The sequence below is a fragment of the Xiphias gladius genome, chromosome 24 (genome assembly GCF_016859285.1).
Source record: "Xiphias gladius isolate SHS-SW01 ecotype Sanya breed wild chromosome 24, ASM1685928v1, whole genome shotgun sequence".
NCBI lineage: Eukaryota > Metazoa > Chordata > Actinopteri > Istiophoriformes > Xiphiidae > Xiphias > Xiphias gladius.
This window is the reverse complement of record NC_053423.1, coordinates 20,957,509-20,980,117: the sequence shown is the minus strand read 5'-3', so window position 1 is coordinate 20,980,117 and position 22,609 is coordinate 20,957,509. Positions and strand designations below refer to the sequence as shown.

The 22,609-nt window shown below is 43.6% G+C and overlaps 2 protein-coding genes across 2 annotated transcripts in view; both read right to left on the bottom strand.

Annotated features, from left to right (window-relative positions):
- Nucleotides 1-2,008: 2,008 nt before the first annotated feature.
- On the bottom strand, nucleotides 2,009-3,492 carry gdf6b (growth differentiation factor 6b). The gene is made up of 2 exons (XM_040122355.1): nucleotides 3,147-3,492; nucleotides 2,009-2,901 (listed from the first exon to the last, which is right to left on the bottom strand). Exons 1-2 carry the CDS (start codon nucleotides 3,490-3,492, stop codon nucleotides 2,009-2,011), a joined length of 1,239 nt encoding a protein of 412 aa, XP_039978289.1.
- A 668-nt stretch (nucleotides 3,493-4,160) lies between these two features.
- Nucleotides 4,161-22,609, bottom strand: part of pkhd1l1.1 (PKHD1 like 1, tandem duplicate 1) — a 46,075-nt gene continuing 27,626 nt past the window's right edge. The window contains exons 46-76 of the mRNA XM_040122583.1: nucleotides 21,572-21,813; nucleotides 20,979-21,115; nucleotides 19,742-20,771; nucleotides 19,182-19,373; nucleotides 18,701-18,852; nucleotides 18,406-18,565; nucleotides 17,662-17,833; nucleotides 17,195-17,283; nucleotides 16,662-16,825; nucleotides 15,746-15,875; nucleotides 14,708-14,826; nucleotides 14,309-14,438; nucleotides 13,512-13,685; nucleotides 13,133-13,236; nucleotides 12,583-12,709; nucleotides 12,282-12,403; nucleotides 12,101-12,191; nucleotides 11,754-11,902; nucleotides 10,787-10,909; nucleotides 10,556-10,667; nucleotides 10,023-10,139; nucleotides 9,706-9,871; nucleotides 9,090-9,322; nucleotides 8,282-8,446; nucleotides 7,999-8,156; nucleotides 7,652-7,787; nucleotides 7,138-7,482; nucleotides 6,833-6,984; nucleotides 6,562-6,708; nucleotides 5,367-5,520; nucleotides 4,161-4,855 (exon numbers count right to left, since the gene is read on the bottom strand). Coding sequence (XP_039978517.1) covers nucleotides 4,593-4,855; nucleotides 5,367-5,520; nucleotides 6,562-6,708; nucleotides 6,833-6,984; nucleotides 7,138-7,482; nucleotides 7,652-7,787; nucleotides 7,999-8,156; nucleotides 8,282-8,446; nucleotides 9,090-9,322; nucleotides 9,706-9,871; nucleotides 10,023-10,139; nucleotides 10,556-10,667; nucleotides 10,787-10,909; nucleotides 11,754-11,902; nucleotides 12,101-12,191; nucleotides 12,282-12,403; nucleotides 12,583-12,709; nucleotides 13,133-13,236; nucleotides 13,512-13,685; nucleotides 14,309-14,438; nucleotides 14,708-14,826; nucleotides 15,746-15,875; nucleotides 16,662-16,825; nucleotides 17,195-17,283; nucleotides 17,662-17,833; nucleotides 18,406-18,565; nucleotides 18,701-18,852; nucleotides 19,182-19,373; nucleotides 19,742-20,771; nucleotides 20,979-21,115; nucleotides 21,572-21,813 — 5,755 coding nt within the window. The 3' untranslated portion in view covers nucleotides 4,161-4,592. The remainder of the gene's footprint in view (nucleotides 4,856-5,366; nucleotides 5,521-6,561; nucleotides 6,709-6,832; nucleotides 6,985-7,137; nucleotides 7,483-7,651; nucleotides 7,788-7,998; nucleotides 8,157-8,281; nucleotides 8,447-9,089; nucleotides 9,323-9,705; nucleotides 9,872-10,022; nucleotides 10,140-10,555; nucleotides 10,668-10,786; nucleotides 10,910-11,753; nucleotides 11,903-12,100; nucleotides 12,192-12,281; nucleotides 12,404-12,582; nucleotides 12,710-13,132; nucleotides 13,237-13,511; nucleotides 13,686-14,308; nucleotides 14,439-14,707; nucleotides 14,827-15,745; nucleotides 15,876-16,661; nucleotides 16,826-17,194; nucleotides 17,284-17,661; nucleotides 17,834-18,405; nucleotides 18,566-18,700; nucleotides 18,853-19,181; nucleotides 19,374-19,741; nucleotides 20,772-20,978; nucleotides 21,116-21,571; nucleotides 21,814-22,609) is intronic.

Here is a 22,609-nt window from a genome sequence, read left to right as displayed (position 1 = left end):
AAGAATAGATTAATTTGGTTAAAACATTTAAATGATTATTTTACTCTGTAAAAAAAATGTTACTAATTCACTTTTCTGCTGTAATAATGTGTCCCATGTCACAATGTTTGACGCTGGATAGCAAAGAGAGGGTGAAACAAAATCTAAGATCATACTGTGGCATGACACTGAGTTACTCCTCCATCTTTCTGCATCAATCAGTATAATATATTATCTTCAGATTCCAGTAAATAATGCCAAACATGAACAATATAAAAATGGGCTAAAATGTGCTAATAATGTCTAGATGAACAGCAAAGCCTAAAAAAGAGATTCACCAGACAAAAACAATGTTTCTTCTTCGGTGATGAATTGTTTCCTATTATATACACATCAAAAAAACTGATAATACCATTAATATTTCACAGTCTGTGAGCAGAACATAGCTGTCACGTTTCGTTACCAAAACATTACCCATATGTGTTTATTTGAACATGAACATCCAGATGTGTGACTCATGCCATCTGGAAGTTGTAACGGAACAAAGCGAAAAATAAAAATGCAATAACTTATTCATAGAACATAAATTATCATTTCCATATCAAATATTTACACATGGTACCTATGAACATCAGTGCATTACAGACAAAATTATGTATCTCCTCAATAGAAAACGATAAGTAAACCCTGCTGTGGCTATTTTGGAAATTTTCTAATTGTGGTTTTATCTGAAACGGGACTTCACATTCTCTCCAGGACGTTCCCTGAGTCATAGGCCATGTCAGGTGCTGAAAGTCTGCTTTTTAAATCCTGTCAAGAGATATTGCTCAAGACGTCCAGTATGGGAAGAAAAAAACAAAAAACTGTTTATCTGAAGTTTATCATTCTGTTCACAGAAGAATAAGGCTGCAATTTTAGTCGATTTGACTTAGTCGTTGAATTTTATACGTTAAAAACAAATAGATTCATTTTTTCTTAGATTCTTAGATCCTTGTGGTGAATTCGATGTTTTTTTAAGGATTTATCGTCAAACTGCCAGACTGCTTTGACGATAGGGAGACACCAAACTTATAAGGTTTTAGTTGTATTTATTTGGTATACTCTGCCGTGCCCCGTGCCTGGATTTTTTTTTTTTTAAATGGCCACGACTGGTAAACTGCAGTCTAATTTATCGATCCATAAACAACACGTTCATGTTATTTTTTTTTTTTTTCCATAGTACTAGCAGTCCTTGAAAGTTTATACACATCGCTAGTGTCCCATGGGCAGAGCAGTGGGTGGTAAAAGGATAAAAAGTGGCACAGATTGTTTTAATTTTTGCACTGACAATAATTTAGTAAGAGCAGATTCCTTTTCCTCAAATAAGAGATACCACATGTGTCTTACTTTAAGGAAATAGCTGAACACTTTGGGAAATGATTCGTTGTCTGGATGAGAAGGATTGACGCCGCTCACTTATGTGCAGTAAATGTAAAGCTGCAGGGAGGTTAGCTTAGCTTAGCATGAAGACTGGAAAAAGGGGAAACAGCCAGGCATCCGGCTGCAGCCTCACATCTATCGCACACACATGAGCGTCGCATCAATTTTCCCATCAAACTCTGGGCAAGAGAGCGGATATGTGTATTTGCAAAAACGCCGAACTATTCCTTGGTGGTTTTTGTTGATTAGGCGACAGAGAAGCGACAGTTAAAGTCTTTGAGAAGTTTATCTGATCATCCTTGAATTTGCATGCGCTGCAGCGTCTAAGGCGACCAGACGTACTTCCTCATGTCAGGAACATACAGGAGAAGCGAAGAAAACAAATGTCTGAGGTCTGAAGCATGACTGTGTCGGGTGCATGGTTTTGAAATGCGTCTCAAGTTTATTTCTAAGTCTCCATCTTGCTAAATAAACGAAGTAAGTTCTGCTCATTACAGGTGCAGCCGTGCCACAACAACAACAGACTACGACGCGGTTTGATTCCCACTAACCGGAGAGCCTGACGACAGGACAAAGAGGTCAAAGTAAATCACTAGACCTGTCAGCTCTCCTACCTACAGCCGCAAGACTCCACCACCATGTCCTCGTACTGTTTATAGACCACATTGTTTCCTGAGTCGATGTAGAGGATGCTGATGGGGCTGAGTTTGGAGGGGGCGCAGCAGCTGGGCGGCATGTTGCTGGGGTTCATTGAATTCATCAGAGTTTGGATGATGGCGTGGTTGGTGGGCTCTAGGTGGGAGCGCAGGGGGAAGTCACACACGCCCTCGCAGTGGTACGCCTCGTAATCCAGCGGGGCGATGATCCAGTCGTCCCAGCCCAGATCTCTGAAGTTGACATGCAGCGGCTTCTTGCTGCACCTGGATTTGGACTTTTTGCCGTGTCTCTTCCCGTGACGGGTTTTGGATGCAGCCGTCCTCCTTCTCCTGCTGGCTTTGATGCCGGGGCCCCTCTCTTTGGCCTTCCTCTCAAGGCCCAGCAACGCCCTCCCTTCCCTCCTCTCACTGAAGAGAGTCTGCCTCTTCTTAGACCTAGTGAAGACCACTAAGATGGCTTTCTTCTGTTGAGGCCTGCCATGTCTGTGCAAACCCAGGAGGTGCAGGTCCAGCTCCCTCTCGGGGTTGTCCAGCATGGCCCTGAGCTCCAGGCAGAAGGGCTTCCCCTGGCTCAGGTGCTGCCGCTCTCTGAAAATCTCCCACACATCCAAAACCTCCCACTTCGGCCTGTGGGAATCCTGCAGGTCCAGCGTTCTGGAGTCGAGCAGCTGCTGGTCGTAGCAGGAGAGGAGCTGGATGTCGACGGGCTCTGTCTCAGATATCCTGAAATTCCCAGACACTTTGGTGTATATCCTGAGCTCGGCTCCCAGCACCTCTGCTTTTTCGGACAGGGTTGAGACGTCGAACAGATACTGCTGTCTCCTCAGAGGGGAGAGTGGGAGGTCATCTGTGGAAAGCATTAAAACGGCAGGGTCAGATGCAGTCTCACGGAGATGATGTGCATTCCACAGAGATGTGGAATCTGACAGGAAAAATCCCACTACTGTCTGCACCGAATTAATCTGGGAGACAAACTATGAGTCATGGGTGTCCAGTCAATCCTGCCTGCATGCACACACACACACACACACACACACACACACACACACACACACGGGCACACGCATACAAACAGAGTAGAGCTCCACATACCTTGTCCACTGTCCACAAAACTTGCAATGGTGTTTGCGGCTTTTGAAGAGCGAAAGAAACTGGCGTTGAGTCCCAGTTTCTCCGCCGTGGAGAAGGTCTTGTAAATAGACAGCATGTAGTCATGAGGCTCAATCGCGTCTTTGGACGTTGCTTTATGGCTCCTGTCGACTGGTGGCGGCGCGTAAAACTCCTTGAAATATTTGGACGCTTCTTGCCCATCAAAAACCTTCGCCACCTTGCCGCTCTTCGGCGCAGCCGGAGGGAAAATAGCAAGGGCCTGAAAACAGGGGACTTGGCAGACAAACGCAAGAGCCCCGCAGAGAGAAGCGAAGCGATAGAAATCCATCCTCCAGCCGGAGCCGGAGCCTGAGCTGTGGCCTGGGGACCACGGGCGAAGCCGGAGCTGAACTCTGCATCCACTCCGCAGCAAGAGGCTGCTCCGCAAAGTGCGCACAGCTCGGCAGGACAGGCGGCGCAAAGTTAAAAAGGGGGCGAGAACACGCCCACATTGTACTGGGTTTCGTTCAGGCTGAATGGAGGGCGCAAATTAAGGCCGTAAAACTAATTGTCCCTCATCTGTCGGCCGCCACCTCCCTCCCTTGGAAGGCAGATGTGCGCCGAAACGGCTTCGCGTCGACTTCTGGGGCATTTTGCCGCCACTCGCTTTTGGTTTCCGACCGCAAAACCCGCCTGCACGAAACCAACACGGCTCTTGAGGTTGAGCTTTCAGCCCCGGTTTGACAAGTACCCCCCCCCCCCCCCTCCCATCCCCCGTCGGGGCAGGAGTTTAAAATCTCACCGCAACTTTGCGTCCGCTCGCCCCACAGTTCCGGGCTCTATCCACGGTGTCTCCCGCCCTCTAGTGTGAAACCCGAACACAGCGCAACGGCGGAAACGCGCGGCCAATCAGCTTCCTTCAGCACCATGGACAGAGACACCGCTCAGAATCAAAAAAAAAAAAAATAATTAACTTGATTAAGAAAAAAAAAAACACTGACACGGCACAGACGCATCTGACAACGAAAAATAGATTTTATTGAAAAGAGAATATAGTTTCAAATAATGATAAACAAAAAGCAAACCTCGTGTCTTCCTTCAGCTTGTTGGACATTCAAGTTAAGCACCATTGCACCTGTTTTAAAATAGGAAGTCTGTATGGATCGTACACCCGATGTATAATCACATTAAATAGACATTTTACACATTATAGGGCGTGAGGCCCCACAGGAACAGATAAAAAAAAAGTTATGGAGTAGATGCTTTGATTTTTACTTAACGTTATGGTGGTTGATGAAATACAAATGTATTACAAGAAAAAGAAAAGGAGTCATGTGCATAAAATATTCAAGGGGCACATTTGTTTTACCCTGCAGACTTGTTCATGTTAAAGTGAATATATGCTGAGGTATCCTTCATGAAAACCTCTCGGCTGAGCAGCAGAGCCGTCTAACATATGGCGACGCCTCCCGAGCAGCAGGCCACGGCGTAGACCAGGCTGAGCAGACACAGGCTGCCGGCAGACACGGCGGCGCTGGAGCTGAAGATGCTCTCGTCGGGGGTGGACCGTCCGTCTGTGGTGGAGGTGGATGCTGGCTGAGTGGCGCCGCCGCTGGTCCCCGGGGCCTGGGTGGTCGGAGTGTTTCTGACGGTGAAGGCGCGCGACTCGGCGCCCCACTCCTTCAGAGTGAAGACCATTGTCAGGTTGTCTCCTGCCGGGAGAGGCGGCGCAATTGTCACGGTGTGTCGTTTAAAAGCAAAGTGTTAGACGGTGTGTAGGCAGGATTTCTATGCAGAAATACATCTGTTTTATCAGCTAAAAAACTATTACGAAAACGGTTTTCCTCTCAGGGAAGAATAAAGTTCATCCTAAGTTGGCACTGCCTTTATTACCTGAAAAGAACCATCACACCTGTTTATGCATCTTAACCTGACATAATTTGAACGCTTTTGTAGCCTGTGACACTTGTCCTAGACTATTTATGTTGTTGGTGATGTATTTATTGTTGCAACAATGTTTGTATGCTGCCCTTCTGGCCAGAGATTGTAAACTCAATGAGCCTTTTAAACCAGTTTGAATGAAGGAAAATTAAATGGAACAAAAAGACCAGAGTGTCACATCCAGGCAGTAAACTCCACAACATCAGTTTTATCTGAAACTTAATACGTTTCTAGTGGTTTGTGGGGCTTATTTCTTTTTAAAAAATCGGGATGCAGACGTACCGCTGTTGACGATGGACAGGTCGGTGAAGTTGGCCCAGCAGGTGCTGAACAGGATGGTGGTGTTTCCCTCAAGGCCGTCCGTGCTGTGTCCCCTCGCGTCCTTCAGGCTGGCTGTAACGGTGAGAGTCGTCACTCCCACGGAGACACAGTTACCCTGCAGACAGCAACACGGGTCAGTGCTTTTAGACGGCAGATACTCCACCATCATTTTAAATCTGTATGTGTCCTCTACTTTTCCGCACTTCTATTCTATACAGTACTATAAATGTTGTTTCTGGTCGTAGCATCTGCTGTAATCCACTTCACTTTTCTCGAAAATGCTCAAACGGAAACAGAATTTCATTTGTGAATGACTGTTGAGTCTATTAATACAGTATTAAGGGAAAATGTCCTTGTAAGTTAATAAAAAATAATTAGCAAATTTAAAAATGGGGAGACAAAAAAAGCCCATAATAATTAGAAGGAAACCGTTTTTTGCATTGTACTATGTTTATAATTGAATCCCTGAGTTATTTTAAAAAAAGATTAGATTAGATGAGACAGCTTTATCAACCCCCGGATGGGAAACTAGTTTGGCCACCCATGCACAGTGACAAATAACAGAAGATACACAAGTCAGAAAGCTCACAGCAGACAAGAGTAGCTCAGGAGCCTGCCTTGCCACTAAATGAAAACATATATTAGTGCAATCAATCAATTAAAAAGCAGAAGCAGACCACAAGTGGTCCACCTAAAATCAGGAGAAATAAAACGGGCAATAGATGTGAAAATAAAAAAGGTACATTCTGCCCCATTTAGGCTAAAAAAGGCCTCGTAGGCAAACCAACCTACCAAAAAGCAAACGAAAACATAAAATCAAGCACGCAACTTGAATCAGTGGGAAACGACGGCTGCATGCACTGGACCGACAATTAAATGAAACAGCCACAAGATAAAACAGTACTGTAAAAATCCTTCAATATCAAGTAATAGAGGATTAAAGACTGCTCTTTTCTGTAGGTTTCCATCCGTGCAGTTCTACTGTTTATTAGTCCAATAAACCAAAAACATCCTCAAAAAGGTGAACAAACGACTGCCCAAATCAATTTTTTAAAGCTAATGCAACGGTATAGGAATATCTGATTGTGTCCTCTCTCTGATTTACAAACATCAGATTGAGCAGCAACCATGCAGTGAAAGTGATCAGCTGCCTCACCTGCTCGTCCACAGCCATCAGACTGGGCTGCTGGTCCAGAGGACCCACAAACTCCCCGGCTATCGGCTCCTTCATCAGCAGCAGGTCGTCCACGCTGGACACATAACTCACTTTGGACTCCTCCCTCGTCACCTCCTCTGTGGCCACCTGAGGTTTAGAGCAGAAAAACCCGCCGGTGAGCACCCATCCGTCCATGTAAAACTGACAGAGACTTATTTCACCGGCGTTTTCCACCGCGCAGACGTTGTTATGATTCAGCCTTGAGCTTCACCTCATTCCAACTGGGGTCGGATGATGGCGGAGGAGGCGGGATGACGCCCATCGAGGAGACGTTGAAGCCGATGGACTGACTGAGGTTTCCGGAAACTGCCGCCTGACCGAGATCATCGGCAATGTTCTTCAACAGCGTAAAGTCCTCCTCATCTGAGAAGACACGGGTCAAGGAGCGATGTTACAAATGTCCTGCTGTGATTTTCCTGTCTATTCGACGGTTGGGTCTGAATTTACAGGCACATATTACGTATTGAAACTGTAAATACAACTTCAGCAGAAACTGTGCGACATCTCCCCACTAACCGTTGGTGCTGTTGGTGGTTTGCGGGACCGGAGGTTTCTTGATCTCCACCTCCACCGTCAGGCCCGTTGATCTCTTCCTGCGCCGCGCGCCTCCATCCTCCCGGATGATCTTGGTGATTCGGATCATATTTGGAGGAACTTTGAGGAATGCGGCGAGGTTCTCGATCAGCCTTTCTCCGAAGAACTCGTCCTCAGTCATGGTGGGCAGGTCGAAGGCGATGAAGAGAACTGGGGCGGTTCGGATCTCCGCTGGTTTGGAGCCTCTCAGTACGACCTTCAGCATCTTGTAGTCCTGGTCGAAGAAGTTGGTGCCCACAGTGGCGTTCAGCTGAGGGACGTATTGACCTGAAGAGATCAAATAAAGAAAAACAGAAAATACGATTACAGACTTGCTGATAAAAATGTAAAAAAAATTTTAAATGATCTCCTCGGATCCTCAGTGTTTTACCTACGTCACATACATAGATACACACACGCACAAAGAGATGTATTTGTGTATGTGAAGCATTAGTACCTGCGTAGATGGGCTTCCTTAGGGTGTAGTCAGTTTGGTCAGCGTTCCACTCAGCATTAGTCGGAGCCACTAGGTTGTTGTCGACGAACACATCCAACCGCTGAGGCTTGGAGTAGAAGACTGACACCATGACGCTCTGCACAAATTAGAGAACAAAAGGTGTCTTAGTGAAAACTCAGGAGAAAATTAACCTCAGCTGAAGGAGGTTTACTTGTCCTGTCTGCTATATAGTAGGTTGGTGCTGGGACTCCTGATGGAAGGAGCTGCATTTAAAAGTGTACAGCTGAAAAACATTATTGAAAGGAAATATTTAGAGCAGAGCGCTGTCCTCCAAGGTGTGTGCTGACCTCAGACGGATCAGCGTTGAGCAGCATGAGGCGAAGTTTCTGAGGGCTGACGCTGGCGAAGTAGACGTCAAAGGAGCGACCAGTGGCCACGATGCTGTGGAAGAGAGACACTCTCTTTTGACAGGTGTAACCAGAGCACCAACCATGATCCTGAGGGCCTGGAAACAAAGACACACAACTATGTTAACGACACATTTTTCCTGTTATATTTTAACTGATTTTAGAAAGATCATTCAGATTTTTCTGGGTCTTAATCATATTAGAGCTGTAGAGCTCCTCCTACCGTTGATGAGATCCACAAAGCCGTCTCCGAGCACGGCGACGGGGGACAGACGTCTGGTCTCCGTGTCAGAGTCAAGGCTCTCAATCACCAGCATCCTGTAGTTCAGCCCGAAACACTTGTAGCTCTGCCAGGAGCTCATGTACATGCAATCTTTCCTTATCACACCTGAGGACAAAGGAAGCAAGCAGAGCATTTTTCGAAACTAGTTTATTTTCTGAAATAGCAGAAGGGTCAAAGGGATATTTTGAATATTTTTTAAGGACTTCTCCCTTCTCTGATCTTGTGCTACCAAACCGGTGACTCTCTGGGTGGAGGACAAAACCCTTAAACGCATATAAACACCTATACCCTGATGAGCCAAAACATTACGACCACCCACAGATGCGGCGAATAACGCTGATTACCTCCTAACAGCGGCACATTTTAAGGTCTGATATATATTAGACGCTTAGGGAAAAGTCGGCTCTTGTAGTCAACGCGTTGGACGTGGGAGAAATGTGCTGGTGTAAAGACCTGCGTGACTTCGACAAGGGCTAAATGGATTATTATTATTATCATGGGAGGAATGCGTCACAACCTGCAGCGTATGGGGCTGCGTAGCCGCAGACCGGTCAGACTGCCCATGCTGGTCCTGATGTCTTGCCTCATTAGTTGCAAAGGGACAAGCTAATGTAAGAATTTGAATTTGTCATGCTCACATTGAACCACGAATTGAAAGCAAACATATTTTTTTCTGAATAAATATGAAAATCATTATTTATGTGTTTTTTTAATTTTCCAAAAAGAGTCCCTCCATCGGTCTAGTTACCTTTGTGTGGAGCGATTTGATTCACAGGGATGCGGCTTCCGTTGGGGAAAGTGAGCATGACTTTGGGGATGCGGTAGTCCCCCAGGCCCCTTCTCGGATCACCTCCCCATTCATACTCCGACTGGGGCACCACAGCTCCCACTGCACCCAGGAACGAACCGTCCAAGTCCTTCAGCAAGCTCTTCTTCTTGGCGTCGCAGTCCATGTCCACGCAGTCAGCCGGGTTCACTTTACTGAGGCACAGAGACACTCATTAATGATTATAGGCGCCGTCATACACTTGATAACCTTGAGCAGACCAGTTTACTTTTCATTTTTTTCATGTAGCAGTTACTGTTATGTCCTACTGCTAGTTGTTAAGTGCAGCCCTACCTCACAACACTTTTACCCTTTAAAGCCTAAATGAAATACTTTTTTCCATGATTCTTTGAAAACTATTTCTGGTGTTGCTGTTGCAGTTTGAACTTAGCCAAGTGTATCATTTTTCATTCTGTCTGCATCTTTTTCACAGTTCCCTGGGAGACGTACATCATTTTTTCATTCTTTACCCACCGTCTGAGGTACACTGAAATTTCCCCACAGATTTTGCGAGCCTGGCATCTGTTCACGCACTTACCCCAGATCAGGCCTGTGAACAAAGACTTTAGCGTTCTCCGTGCTGTCAATCATCTCTATGCCTGAGACGTGCACAGGGTGCTGCAGGTCCTCATTCATCGGGTTGGTGATGAACATGACGTTCGTCTCAGCGGAGCAGACGTTCCGGAAACTGACAAACACTGTGTCTGCAGAGAGAGACAGAAACAGAGAAACAAGAAGATGTGAAGATAGCTGTTGATGGCAGAGATCACTACAAGCAGGATGTAATTACACACGGGAAATCATTTAAATTTTCAAAATACATCTCCGGTCACAAAACGCAGAACCTGAACTCACCCTTGACCGTCATCAGTCCTTTGATGGCATTGTAGTTGTTGTTCAGATGATGGACCTTTACCGGAGCAGTGTTATGTCCGGATCCAAAAGTCGGCCAGCAGATTCCAGATCTACCACCTGTACAGAGTGAAAACAGAGTCATAGGAGAGGGGAGACGGATATCTTTTCAGTTTAAACAACTCGCATTTATATGAAAAAAAAAAAAATTAATTAATTTCCAATTAATTCCAGCACTTTTACGTGAAGTTAAAGGTTGGTTGGTTAAATTAAGTGGTCAAAATTATGCAGTTTAAAGCTCTTTTTAATTTTTTAAAGCAGGATGCGAACTGAGGCAAACTGATGCGCTTGGGTGATTTTACAAAAAAAATTAAAGGCCTTTCAAAGCCTGCAGAAACCATGTATATTTGTTTTTCCAGGCTAAAACTGGCATATCCCTACAAATCAAACATAAGAATCACCAAATCTATCTGCTTTATACAGTGGCTGTGAAATGTTGCCTGTGTTTCGGCAGCATCAGGGAGGTCATACTGCACCTTTGAGAGGTCTGGGGGCTCGATGGCCATCGCTGATGGCAATATTAAAGTCACTGGTGGGCAAAGTGTCTGAACAGTTGAAGTTCGGGCTGCTGCCAATGATCAAGGCATTCTGGTGAAAAGAGGAACGTGAGGGATACAAAGTTTTGTCACAGCCCCTTAACATGATGCAAAGGAACACACACCACAGAAACAAATAAATAACTGGTGAATCAAAATAATCTCCCTCACCTGGATTCGTGCAGTTTTATCGGCGTATGCATGGGAGAGAGAAGGAGGAGCGAAGATAAGCGGCATGATACCCATCCCGTTGTCCACCAGGGTCACATTGGAAACAATGACATTCATGATGGTCTGTGAGGGAGAGAGGAAGAGGAAGAAAATGAGGATGCGGATCTGTTGTAATTTCTTTTACATAATCTAGGTCATCTAGATCCTGCGGCTCCTGGTCTCTGTTTTTCTCAGGAATCCTGAAGTCAGCTCTTAAATATCTTTGCCTGTGAAGTGACCAAAACTCAGTGATATCAAAACCATAGTTTCAGAAATATAACTTGAGAAAACACAGGTTTTCTATATTACATATACATGTAATGCACCTTAAAACAAGAGCAGAAATAGGATAAGCTTCAGTTGCCATGTTCAATCTCTTATAATGCCAAAGAGATTCAGGTGCCTGGTTCAAGAAAGTAATTTCCGTGCACTGCTGACATGAATCGCAAATGGTGGCAGCGTCAGGTTTCACAAATGACTGTTGCTCCCAAAGTGCAGATACATGTGCCAGTCCTACAGGGCTTTTGCAAGCTTTTGCATGAATGTATAGTGGAGGTTTCGTTTAGTGCAAAAAGGCAAATTAAGAATGAATATAAAGGCAAACGATCTCAAGTAGCAAATTTATAGAGATCTCTGAAATATATATAAAGATTTGGAGATTTATAAAATAGTCATTGATCCCTAGAACTTTTCTATGTTTGATATAAAAAAAGTAAACCGTTCTAAGGTGGGCTCCTCAACTTCATCCGTATCCCTCCTCTCTGTTGTTGTTTATGAGTAAATGTTCAAATTTTTACAATTCCTGACCCTTCACTGGCTCACTGGACCTCACGTTGGGAGACACAACTCCACACTTTCTTCTTGATGCAGTAAAATTAAGTCAGAAAATTATCTCTGGACATTTAGAGCGTTGCCATCATTTTCAAACCTGGAAGTAGATGCCATAGTCAAAGCTCCTCCAGACGAAGAAGCCCTGGACGAGGCTGCAGCCGGGCAAACCGTCTTTGTTCAGATAAACTCCGTACAGACCGCCGTGAGCCTCGTTATGAATCCACTTCTCGTTTTTGTTCACATAACCTGCACAGGCGGAAGAGAAAATGTTAACGTCTCTGTGGACTTTTCTACTGCATCTTTTCCTCTGTCTCTCACAAAACTGCTTGAATGTAACCTGAGATGACCATTTTTTCTGGTCTATAACAAAACTGAATTTACAAGGCCAGCATGGAAAAACTTAGTCCACTAAAAATTTGGTTAATAACATCTCTGTGGTGTTACCTGGGCACGGTTCACCGTCAATACGATATGCCACTCTCTCATAACCTGCCACGATGTTATGCTGAAGGACAACATTTGTCCCCTCGTTCACCTGAAATTGCAGACAAACAGGACAGGTCATAAAACGCAGGAAGACATTTCAAAGTATAAGTATTTTTTCTTTCGTTTTGCGAAGACGGACCTCGATGGCAGCGTTCCAGTCATAGTTGAAGGGCTCCTCTCTGTCCTGGTACGATCCGGGCCACAGCGTCATGGTCACCAGGTTCCTCCTCACTGTAATGTTGTTGCCCCAGATTCTAATACCTGAAAACACAGACGCATTGTATAATATGTTCAAAAGCTCCTGACGAGTGCTGAAGAAAGTCTGAACATCCTCCTACAAAAAAGCAGATTATTTGTAAGTCACGGTGACGTAGGTGCTATGAACTCTGAGCTGCACTATACAAAAGTGTTTTCTCTGGATTGAAGGGCTCAGTGTTTACCTTCTCCGACAGTGTGGTGGGCGATGTTATCGTCAACGTTCAGCCCTTCTGTCCCAAAGACTCCGATGGCTGGAGAGAAGCCATCGTGGAAAGCACAGCCCTGAATGTACGAGTCTTCTCCTGAAACCTTTAGACACAGAGAGAAAGAATATTCATTTTCCAGGCATTTTCTCCACAATAAACTCTGTTGTAACGAGTCTGAACAGTGGCAGCACCTAGTGGTCATGTCATTTTCTGCTGGATGTTGTAAAAGATAAAATACAGTGGAAATGTTTTTCTTGTTGTTTTCCTTCATCCAGTTAGATGGTGAAGAAGAAAATAACTTTATCTGGCTTTTACTTCCAGTTGTCATTTTTTTCACGTAAAATTCCTTTACTGTTTTTTTTTTTTAAATCAGCAATTATCAGCTTGTGCGAATATTAATTTGACTTAATATCAATTCAATTGTATGTGGCCTCCACTTCCAAGTTTGATTGAATATGCGTGTAGTTCTAAGGTTTTAATGTGTGTGTGTGTGTGTGTGTGTGTGTGTGTGTGTGTGTGTGTGTACCTCTCCCAGGTTAAGGAAGGCCACAGAATAGCGAGGGTCAGTGTAGTCGGTCCAGCCTTCCTGACCAGAGCGGAAGAACTCTACATTCCTGATCTGAGCTTTACCTTTAGGAAGAAAATACATGTTTAAGAAGCTTAAGAAAATGCCAGATACTCTGGTTGATATATATAACTGTTGAAACAGAGAATTAGAAACCTATCAAACAATATATATCATGATAAAAACAGTTAATTCGATGAAAGTATAAGCAGTAAGAGAATAGCGAGTAATTAATGGCCATAATACCACATGTGTCTAAGGATTTTAAAGCAAATGTATCTAATAAATTACACACAATATTCTGCAGGAATAGAACAATAGGCAAAAAAGTTCTGACTACCTTTATAGTCGATTCCAGCCCAGGAGTAGGTGCCAACCAACAGTCTGGCTCCAAACGACTCCCTCATCATGTCCGGGTACTCCTGACCGATGATCTTGATGTTTCGGGTCAGGAGACCGACATCAGCCGCCAGAGTGTAAGAGAGGGATGTTCCCGAGACAGAGTGAGTCTCACCTGGGCAGAGACAGAGGAACAAAGGTCAGTGTTTCAGTATTTAAGAATGAGCCACTTTTGAAACAGACTCTTACAAACAATTCAGCAGGTAATAAAAATCCAAAAGAAAATCTATAAAATCAGATCCATAAAAGTCAGAGGCTAATTTTCACACATGTCCTTGACTGCTGATAAAGTCTAGTAGAAATATATGTACACACGTATAAAAAAAAATAAAAAAATAAAATAAGCACAGGAACTCCATACCTACAGGTTCATCTAAATATTCATATGCTGACTGAAAATCACCACTCAGTGTGTTTTGCTATGTGCTGTTTAGCTACTTGTGCACTAGAGGAAGCAATATGTAGAACAGAAGTATTGCAGTTTTTTTAAATGTTCCACTTCACCTCCTCCTAGTTTTATTCAATAATAATCTCAATAAAGTTAGATCTGTTACATATAACTGATGCTCTTTGTCCTTAATTGAATTAATTCTCCTAATTGAATTGTTGAAACATATTAGTTAGCAACTGGCAACAGGGATATGACTTTAAATGTAAATGACACAAGTTATTGATGCATTCTTAGCATTAACTTATAGAATAGTTGCGAAGACATGCGGAGAGAGATTTTGAGCTGACCGATGTGCGTGTGGGTCAAAGGCTGGTTCAGGGTCAGGACGCGGCCGTCTGCGGACACGGCGGTGATCTTACGCTTTTCTGTCTCCCACGCGTTGTAGCTGGTGGTGGAGATGACGACCTCGTCTCCAACCTGCCCACACGAGAAACACAGAGGCACACAGATAAACAAATTTACTCATTACTACTGTAGCTCTCAAGACTACAACAATGGCAGCGACGACATGGGTCAGTGTCGTAGAAATAGACGTGACTGATCTAACAGCTGAAGATACACCAAGCCAAGATTTTAGTCCAGATTCAGCACAGACTTGACTGCTCAGACCAGTCATATGTGCTTACATCTGCATCTTCAATAAACACTAAACACTGAGTTAGAAGTGAAAATAAAACCACACGGACCTGCCAGTCGACGGGCCGCGCCAGGGTCAGTGTGTTGGATCCGGCGTCAGCGGTAGCAGCGAGTTTGGTGTGGTAGACATTATGCGGTTGGCCGTACAGCTCCAGTGTACCAAACACACCTGTTGCATGACAAAAAAAACAAAACACAGTCAGTTCTGAAACACGTGACACCCTACACATCCCTCGTGGCTGGGATTATGTCTCGTCTTTGTCAGTGACACAAAAGACAATTCCTGTAAATTCTGGTTTGATAGATTGTACATTCACAGCTGAGAATCCACAGTTCAATCATCTTTTGCATGGATCACAGTCAGAGCATTTTAATAAATGGTAACAAAATATGAAAAGGTTATGAGTAAGTGTGAATTTTTTTCAGGTATTCATTTATAAAACAAAAATATGCCGACTAATAATGAATAAGACTGTATAATGTGATCTATTTTTCATGAAATGCTTAAAATATTTGGAAGGATCTGGATAGGAGACCGAACACTGTTAAAGCCACTGAAAATAGATATATACATATAATATATCCCTATTTTTTTTAAATCGACAACGCTTACAAGTAAATTGATTGAAAAAAGAGATTCCCAACTTTTCCCATGTTTCTGAAATGGAGATATTAACATTTGCTTTAAGGCTCATGCAAGACAAGTCTGAAAGAGGCTGGGAATCCTGGATTGAGGATGTGACACCATCCAGATCAAATTGTGGCTCTTTAGTTATTCTAGTGTTACTGGTTGTCGTGTTATTTCTTTCTTAAGCGAAGGACAAAACAAGCGTTGGAGGTGTAATTACGCAAACATGTACTGTAGTAACACTCAGCAGAATATTCTACAACATGTTTCAAATATATTATCGATGTATCACACAATATATTTATAGATGTGTGACGGTGTTGTTCATGTCCATATGTGGAAAACATAGTTGCAGAACATAGACAACAAAGTTGCGTCAAACCTTCTGTTACAGTAACAAATATCTCATATATTTAGTTCAGGTGAGCACATGAAGTGTATCGTGATGCTGTTTTCCTACCCAGGACTTTGGATCCCTGGTTGGGCCCGTTCGGCAGCGGCCAGTCAGGGGTGCGGTGGTTCCCTCTCAGCTTGATGTGCAGCTGACCTCTGAACGGCTCGTCGTCCCATCCTGCGATCAGCCTTCCGCCCTGAAACGGCAGGAGACATCACCTCACCGAACGAACTGTACCATTCATCCACTGGGACTCATACAGTAGGGGAAGTACTGGGATTTCTTTTATTGATTTAGTTTGATTTTCAGTTGCTGCTCATAATGTCAAGGACCTAGATCCCCACAAGAACTTCTGTTGCTGCTACTGAGACATGAAACTCATCACTTCCAAAAAGCGCTTTCAGCAACATTTTAACGTAAACACCTTCATGAACTGTCTCTATGTTCAATAACTCTCTTCTTATGTCTACCAGTAAGACACTAAACTCACATTAATTGACATGAGAGCTGGTTTTGTCACCTCCTGAAAAGCTGACAATTTCTAGGGCTGCAAGCATCAGAATCGCGTAATCTGATGATTATTTTCTCAATCAGTTGACGAATCATTTAATCCACGAAACGTTAAAACGTTGTGAAAAACGCCCAGGGTGGTGCCATCAGTTTGTTTTTTGTGTCTCACCAACGGTCCCAAAGCTAAAGATATTCAACTGACTGTTATGGACTCACCAGAGAATGTTCAGCATTTTTTGCTTGAAAAAAGACTGAAATGATTCATAGATTAACAAAACAGTTGCCAATTAGTTTTGTGTTACCTGACTGATTAATCAACTAATCATTGCAGCTCTAACCCCATTACTGCAATGTTATAATTCACAGAAGTTCTCACTAATCTAAAATCCCCTGACTGGTGTCAAACGAGATTTATTGTAAAGCGATAAAGTGGGTAAACATGGAAGTTGGACAGATTATTGATCCCACTGACCTGGATGGAGATGTAGACAGCGTCTACCACCACACCACTGTACTCTGGTGCAGACCGAGCCGCTCTGGGGGACGAGCTGTTCATGGTGTCGGGGATCTCAAGAACTCCAATGACCGTCAGCTTGTTGAGTGGAGGAGTGTCGCTGTCCAGAACGACCCACTTCCCTGTGGTTTGACGGGGACACAAAGGATTTCTAGTCAGCGTATCCAACCATGAGATCTGGCTCAAACTGAATTTTTTATAAGAGAATTTCCCTCAAATATCCAAAGTCTTGCATGAATTCCTATTCATTTTCTCTTAAAATAAACAAACTTATCAAATTTTATCACCAGACAAGACTTGAGAGATTATTTACAAGTCTGTCATCCCATCCGCTTCATCTCAGTGAAGGAAATCATGATATCATACGTAAAGTGAAAAAATCACACATCTGACATGCAACAGGTCAGGTGGATGAAAAAAATGTGCCAGTTAGTTTTCCTTTCCTTCAGTGTAAAGGAAAGGTTTTTTTTTGCTTTTCCTCTGGACATTACCGGATGGGATGACCACATCAGCGCCCTCTGTTGGTACAGTGAAGTTATTTTCAGCCGAACTCCTCCAGAAAGAGTCATTAGACCACCGACTAGTGAGAAATGGACAAAGAGAGGACGTTTTAGCAGCAACCAGAGTCCACAGAATAACTTGTTTCAGTTTTGGGAATTAAACAAGTTGTGAACTGTTCTTTTGTCTAGTATTAAACCACTTCAAATCAACAGTGCTTGCTTTTTGATGCAACAAATTACTTTCACTCCAGTTACAGCAATTTTTGCTGACCATTTCAGTAGCTAGGGGCCAGGATCCTTATTACTTGTTAATGGAAACATGTTTAGCCCCTTAAATCTGAAGGATGGATCAGGGAAGTACCAAATTATATCAAACTAAAGAAAATAAGATATTCTTCTACAAGCTCTCTAAAAACTTGACGCGATTCGGAAACCCCTACTAGATCACTTTAACGCACATGAAGTTGTCCGGCCGGCGGCTGGGTAAAGGGGCGAGTGTGGCTGGAGGCGGTGGAGTCGGCGGGATGCAGTTGGGGTAGAAGCAGCGGTACACCGCGAAGTTCATCGCCACATCAGCCATGGAGCGGTCAACGCTGTCACGACGCCTGCGCTGGCTTGTCTTCCCAGACACTTGGGGAACAGAACAATTTCAAGCGAATGAAGACGCACCAATCACTGAATGTTTTTCTGAATGATGCTGAATAATGGACAAAGTACAAACTCCAGTGAGTGATCATCATGAGGCAAACAATCAACAAAGCACATCGGAATATATTTTCAGAAAATCCTAATGGTTACTGTTCTGTTCAGAAACAGATTTAGGCCTATAACAATAACACTGCTAATGTAAAAAATTATAATAACAAGGCAGGTTTAACTAGTGTTACAGCTGATTTTTTAACTTGTTATTTGCTGAATATGCTGAAGATTTCAAAAGATAAAACTGTTTTCTGCTCCTAGATTTTGTTATAGCAGCTGATATTGGTGCCGCCATATCAAAGTCAATAACAAAATTATTGAGTATATCTTTGAAGGCCTGAAACTAATGATTATCACTGTTATCAATTAACGATTGTGAAATACGCCCACAAGTTCGGACTGCGGGCGGTGGCACCAATGTTTGTCTGTGAATGTTTGCCTAATGATGAACTAATCATCAAAATAGATAGATCCATATTGATCCATATTGAAGTGTGTCTAACCGATGTAGTAGAGGTTGTTGGAGCCGTCATCGAAGTACCAGTCTCCGTTCTTGTTACTGCTGAAGCTCAGCGGCGTGGATGAGCCGTTCCTCTCATCGAGTATACGGAACCTGTTTGGACTCTGGGTGAAGTTGTGGTTGACGATCACATATTGATCCGGCTGCGGGGAAACATACGAGAACAAAACATCAGTGCAGACAGGCAGAAAGACGAAGAAAGAAGAAATGTGATGTATATTTGTAGTATTGTCATATTATTTGCTTATATAACTATCACGCAAAGGATGTTTCTTTACCTCGAAGCCGTAGAATTTTGCTTTGTAAGTGATGTTGGTGATGTGGTCCACATCGTTAAAGTACCAGTTGTACGTTTGCCCAGAGGGCAGCATGGCCATCCAGCCAAACTTATGAGTCAGTCTCTTCTTCAAATAGGGGATCACACTGGTGCCTGTAATAGCGAGTTTAGAAACAACACTTTATCAATTAAAAAACAGACAAGACAGTCCTATATGACAGCAGACATATTTATTTTATATATTTGGTAATGCTTTACTTTAATATATATTATATTCATCACTTTCCAGGTTGCTGAAGTTTTTGGCTGTCAGCAAGCCCGTACTTTAAAAAAAACATACCCTCTGATCAGTATTTCATGACAGAAATCTACGGCAATTCCCATTAATCACCAGCAGAGGTCAACAGCGGCTACAGATATTGTAAGTTGCTGCTTCTTCAACAACAAACTGGCATTTCAACAAGTTTTTTTTGATTCAATACCATGCGAGTTCGTTAAGATGACATCCTTGGCCTTCAGAGAGGTCGGTGAGGGATTGTTGAGCGCCAGACGATGGAAGTTGACGGTGTGGTCGCACACAGCTCCAGGGAAACCCACACTCCACTCGGCACCCTGGGAACAGTGGGCCGGGTCCAGCAAGGGGCTCATAGGCACGACTTTGTGGTTGATGTTTCCTGACAACAACCAAACAGAGGTAACACAGAGTGTAGTCAGACGCAGGAATGGAGGATAAGCCCACCTAAACCGCATTAACTTGACTTTTAAAACTTATACGTGCTGTTTTATGATGATGCCTGCCATGGCTTCACTGTTCTTTTTTTTTTTAACTCTGCATATTAGGAGGGGTGAAGAGGGAGTTCATTGAAATAACTAAGTGTCCAGGGATCGGGATAATTACCCTGTTGGTCAACCGAACAGCACGTGAGATAATTCATTATGTTGTTGATGTATGTATGATGTTGTTTGAGAAGGTTAAAAGTTAAATGATAATGATGTGCAATGCATTAAGAAAATGAGCAGCGAGAGACTAAGGACTGAGTACCTGTGAGGGAGCCATCAGCGTCCACCAGCTGCACCTCGTGCTCCCACCTGAAGGCGGCCTTGTTGGGTGAGTTGATGTACTTGATGCCGCTGAACCTGACGGCCCAGCCCCCGCACCGATCCACACACTTCCCGTCGATTGAGGTTACCCCGATGGCTGCACAGGAGCTGCGGTCGAAGTTGAGGAACTTGGTGTTAAGGACACTCATGCCATCGTCAAACGGCGCGATGACGCCTCGGTGCGTGCAGTAGCTGCTTCCCAGTGCGAGCTCGTCCACGTGGCCCACGATCGTGCTGTTGGAGACTGTCGCCCCTCCGTCTTCTCCGAAGCGGGTCACAGCCCACTGCAAGATGCGCTTGGCTTCAATGCCGGCTTTCTCATTGTTGACCATGACAAAGCCGTTGAACTGCACGGCGCCCACGTTGACCCACTCGGCACCCTTCTCACAGTTCCAGGTGGTGAGGGAGTGGAAGACAGCAGGTTCGGGGGTTCTGGAGCGGCAGCCTCCGTTCTTCATGGGGAAAAAGTCTGCAAAGATCCAAAGGCCGAACCAGCCCTGTGAGTGCACGGTGTTGTTGTAAAACTCACCAAGGGGAACCCTCTTCTGGCAGATGTTTTTGTCGAAGGATGGGCCATCAGGGTGCTCATGCATGCGGTACCAGAACCCGAAGTGGGTGCCTCCTGCAGCGGCGTTGTGGCGGACGATGTTGTTGGGATTGGTGACCCAGTAGGCGGCGGGAGTTACGTCGTCGTTCAGCAGGCTGGTGCTTTGTTTGACAAACACGGCCAGGTTGTACTGCAGGATGTTCTCTGTCTCAATGCCGTCCTCGATGAAGAAGGCCCCGCCCATGATGTCGTAGATGACGTTGTACTCCACCAGCAGCCGGTGGGTGTTGTGGATGGTTACGGCCCTGTTGAAGGTCTGATGGATCGCACAACCCCTCACGTACGACTTGTAGTTGATGTCTCCCATCAGATGCCAGTGGATGGGATAGCGTCCCAGCCTAAAGGCCTGTCCTGCATGGAAGACCTGTGGCACAAGAGCATAAAGACTTTAAAGTTAATCATTCCAATTTGTGTAAATACATAAGTACATACGATAGGAAAAAAAAAACAGACTGTGAGAGTGAGATTTAGAAAAATAGAAGTATTAAGATCATTATTATTACATGTAAAGACAGATGCCTGTCAGTACATGTAAAGACATTTCAGCAGAAATTAGTTTTAAGCATTTCACCTCAACATATTCCAGTCTGCCGACTGCAAGATTCTCATTGGGCCTGGGTGCGTGGAACATGATGCAGCCTCCAAACTGATCGCTGCCGACCTCCTCTCCGAATCTTCCTTGGAAACAGGTTTGCGTGGCAAATTCACCTACGACACAGAGAGAGAAAGATTTTAATACTGCATACTTACTCCAGTAGGATAATACAAAATGCATGATTATCTCAAAGTATGTGCAGGAGTCAAGCCTACAACACTCATAACATTTTTAATATAGTATTTTGTCTCTGTTCAATTGCACACTGTTAATTTAATATTTATTCTTGAATGAAAATCTATTATTTTTCTTGAATTTTAAAGGTTTACAGAACCATTCAATGTAAATTCCTGTTTCTTAACCTATAGTAGAGCTGAAAGAATTTGTGGATTAATCAATTTGTTAACAACCCCATATCCTTTTTTGGTTCCAGTTGTTAAAAAGTGATTATTTGCTGGTTTTCTTGTTGAATCAATAGTGATTTTATTGACAGCAGCATCATGCCTCTTTATTCTTCACTTTTACACAGTGTTTACTGTAAAATTAAATCAGAAATCTCCGCACTGTACCTGTGTTAAAGCCATCGGGGCATGCTTCGATCTTGTCGTCCCATTCTTGGTGCTGAGAGCCTCGCACCACAATGTTCCTGGTGAGGAGACCCACCTCAGCTCGGCCCTCAAACACCGTACCCTCCGGCAGTGTGACGGTCACCCCGAGGTGAGTGTACTTGAGCGGTTCGGTCAGGGTGAGAGTCTTTCCACCGGTCGACACGGCAGCAATCCTCCTCACCTCGTTCTCTCGCTGACTGTGCCTGGGAAAGAAATAAATGGCCTGGGATTAAATTATGCTGGACGTTTCGCCCTGCAGCTCCACAACTTGTTTTATGGAAGTAAATCTATAGAATGTAATACAGTAAGTATGATAGACCTGCCCAAAGCTTTGAAAAGATCTTTATAAATCATTAAATGTAAAAAGCCATTCACCTGTGACTTTTGTAATTTTTTTTACTTACATCAGAAAATATTAAAATGTAAACTAAAATTGCTGCTGAATAAATATGTGATCATATACATTTTACTGGTGTGAGAGTTATAATTTTTTATACTTTAAAGGAGGCAAGTGTGTGTAAAATGTAGATATTTCTTCACTACATTTCTCTTTCAGGCATGAGTTGAGATTTATTTCAACTCTGCAGGATTTGGTGACTTTATGGGATTTGGTTAATGTCAGGTATAATCCTGACATTTTCTCTTCAGGGTTTTTTTTGCATTCACCCACATTTTTATCAAACAACCTGTCACATATCAGCCTTTGTGAGTGTGTGTGTGTGTGTGTGTGTGTGTGTGTGTGTGTGTGTGTGTGTGTGTGTGTGTGTGTGTGTGTGTGTGTGTGTGTGTGTGTGTGTGTGTGATTATTGTGTTTATGCACAGAGACCATTATCTAAATAAAAGTACTAAGATGTTGGACACACTTCTATAAGATAGTAATTTTTATCTTACGGTAAGATAAAAATGATAAGATAAGATGTCAAAAATTCAGATTATTGTCTTAACTCAGTTTTGACCAAAAACTGAGTTATGGCATTTTTGCTTTGAAGGGCAGAAGTA

Coding starts and splice junctions, on each gene's coding strand:
- gdf6b (XM_040122355.1), bottom strand. CDS start 3,492: ATGGATTTCTATCGCTTCGCTTCTCTCTGCGGGGCTCTTGCGTTTGTC. Junction 2,902..3,146: donor TTTTGTGGACAGTGGACAAG/GTATGTGGAGCT, acceptor TGCTTTCCACAG/ATGACCTCCCACTCTCCCCT.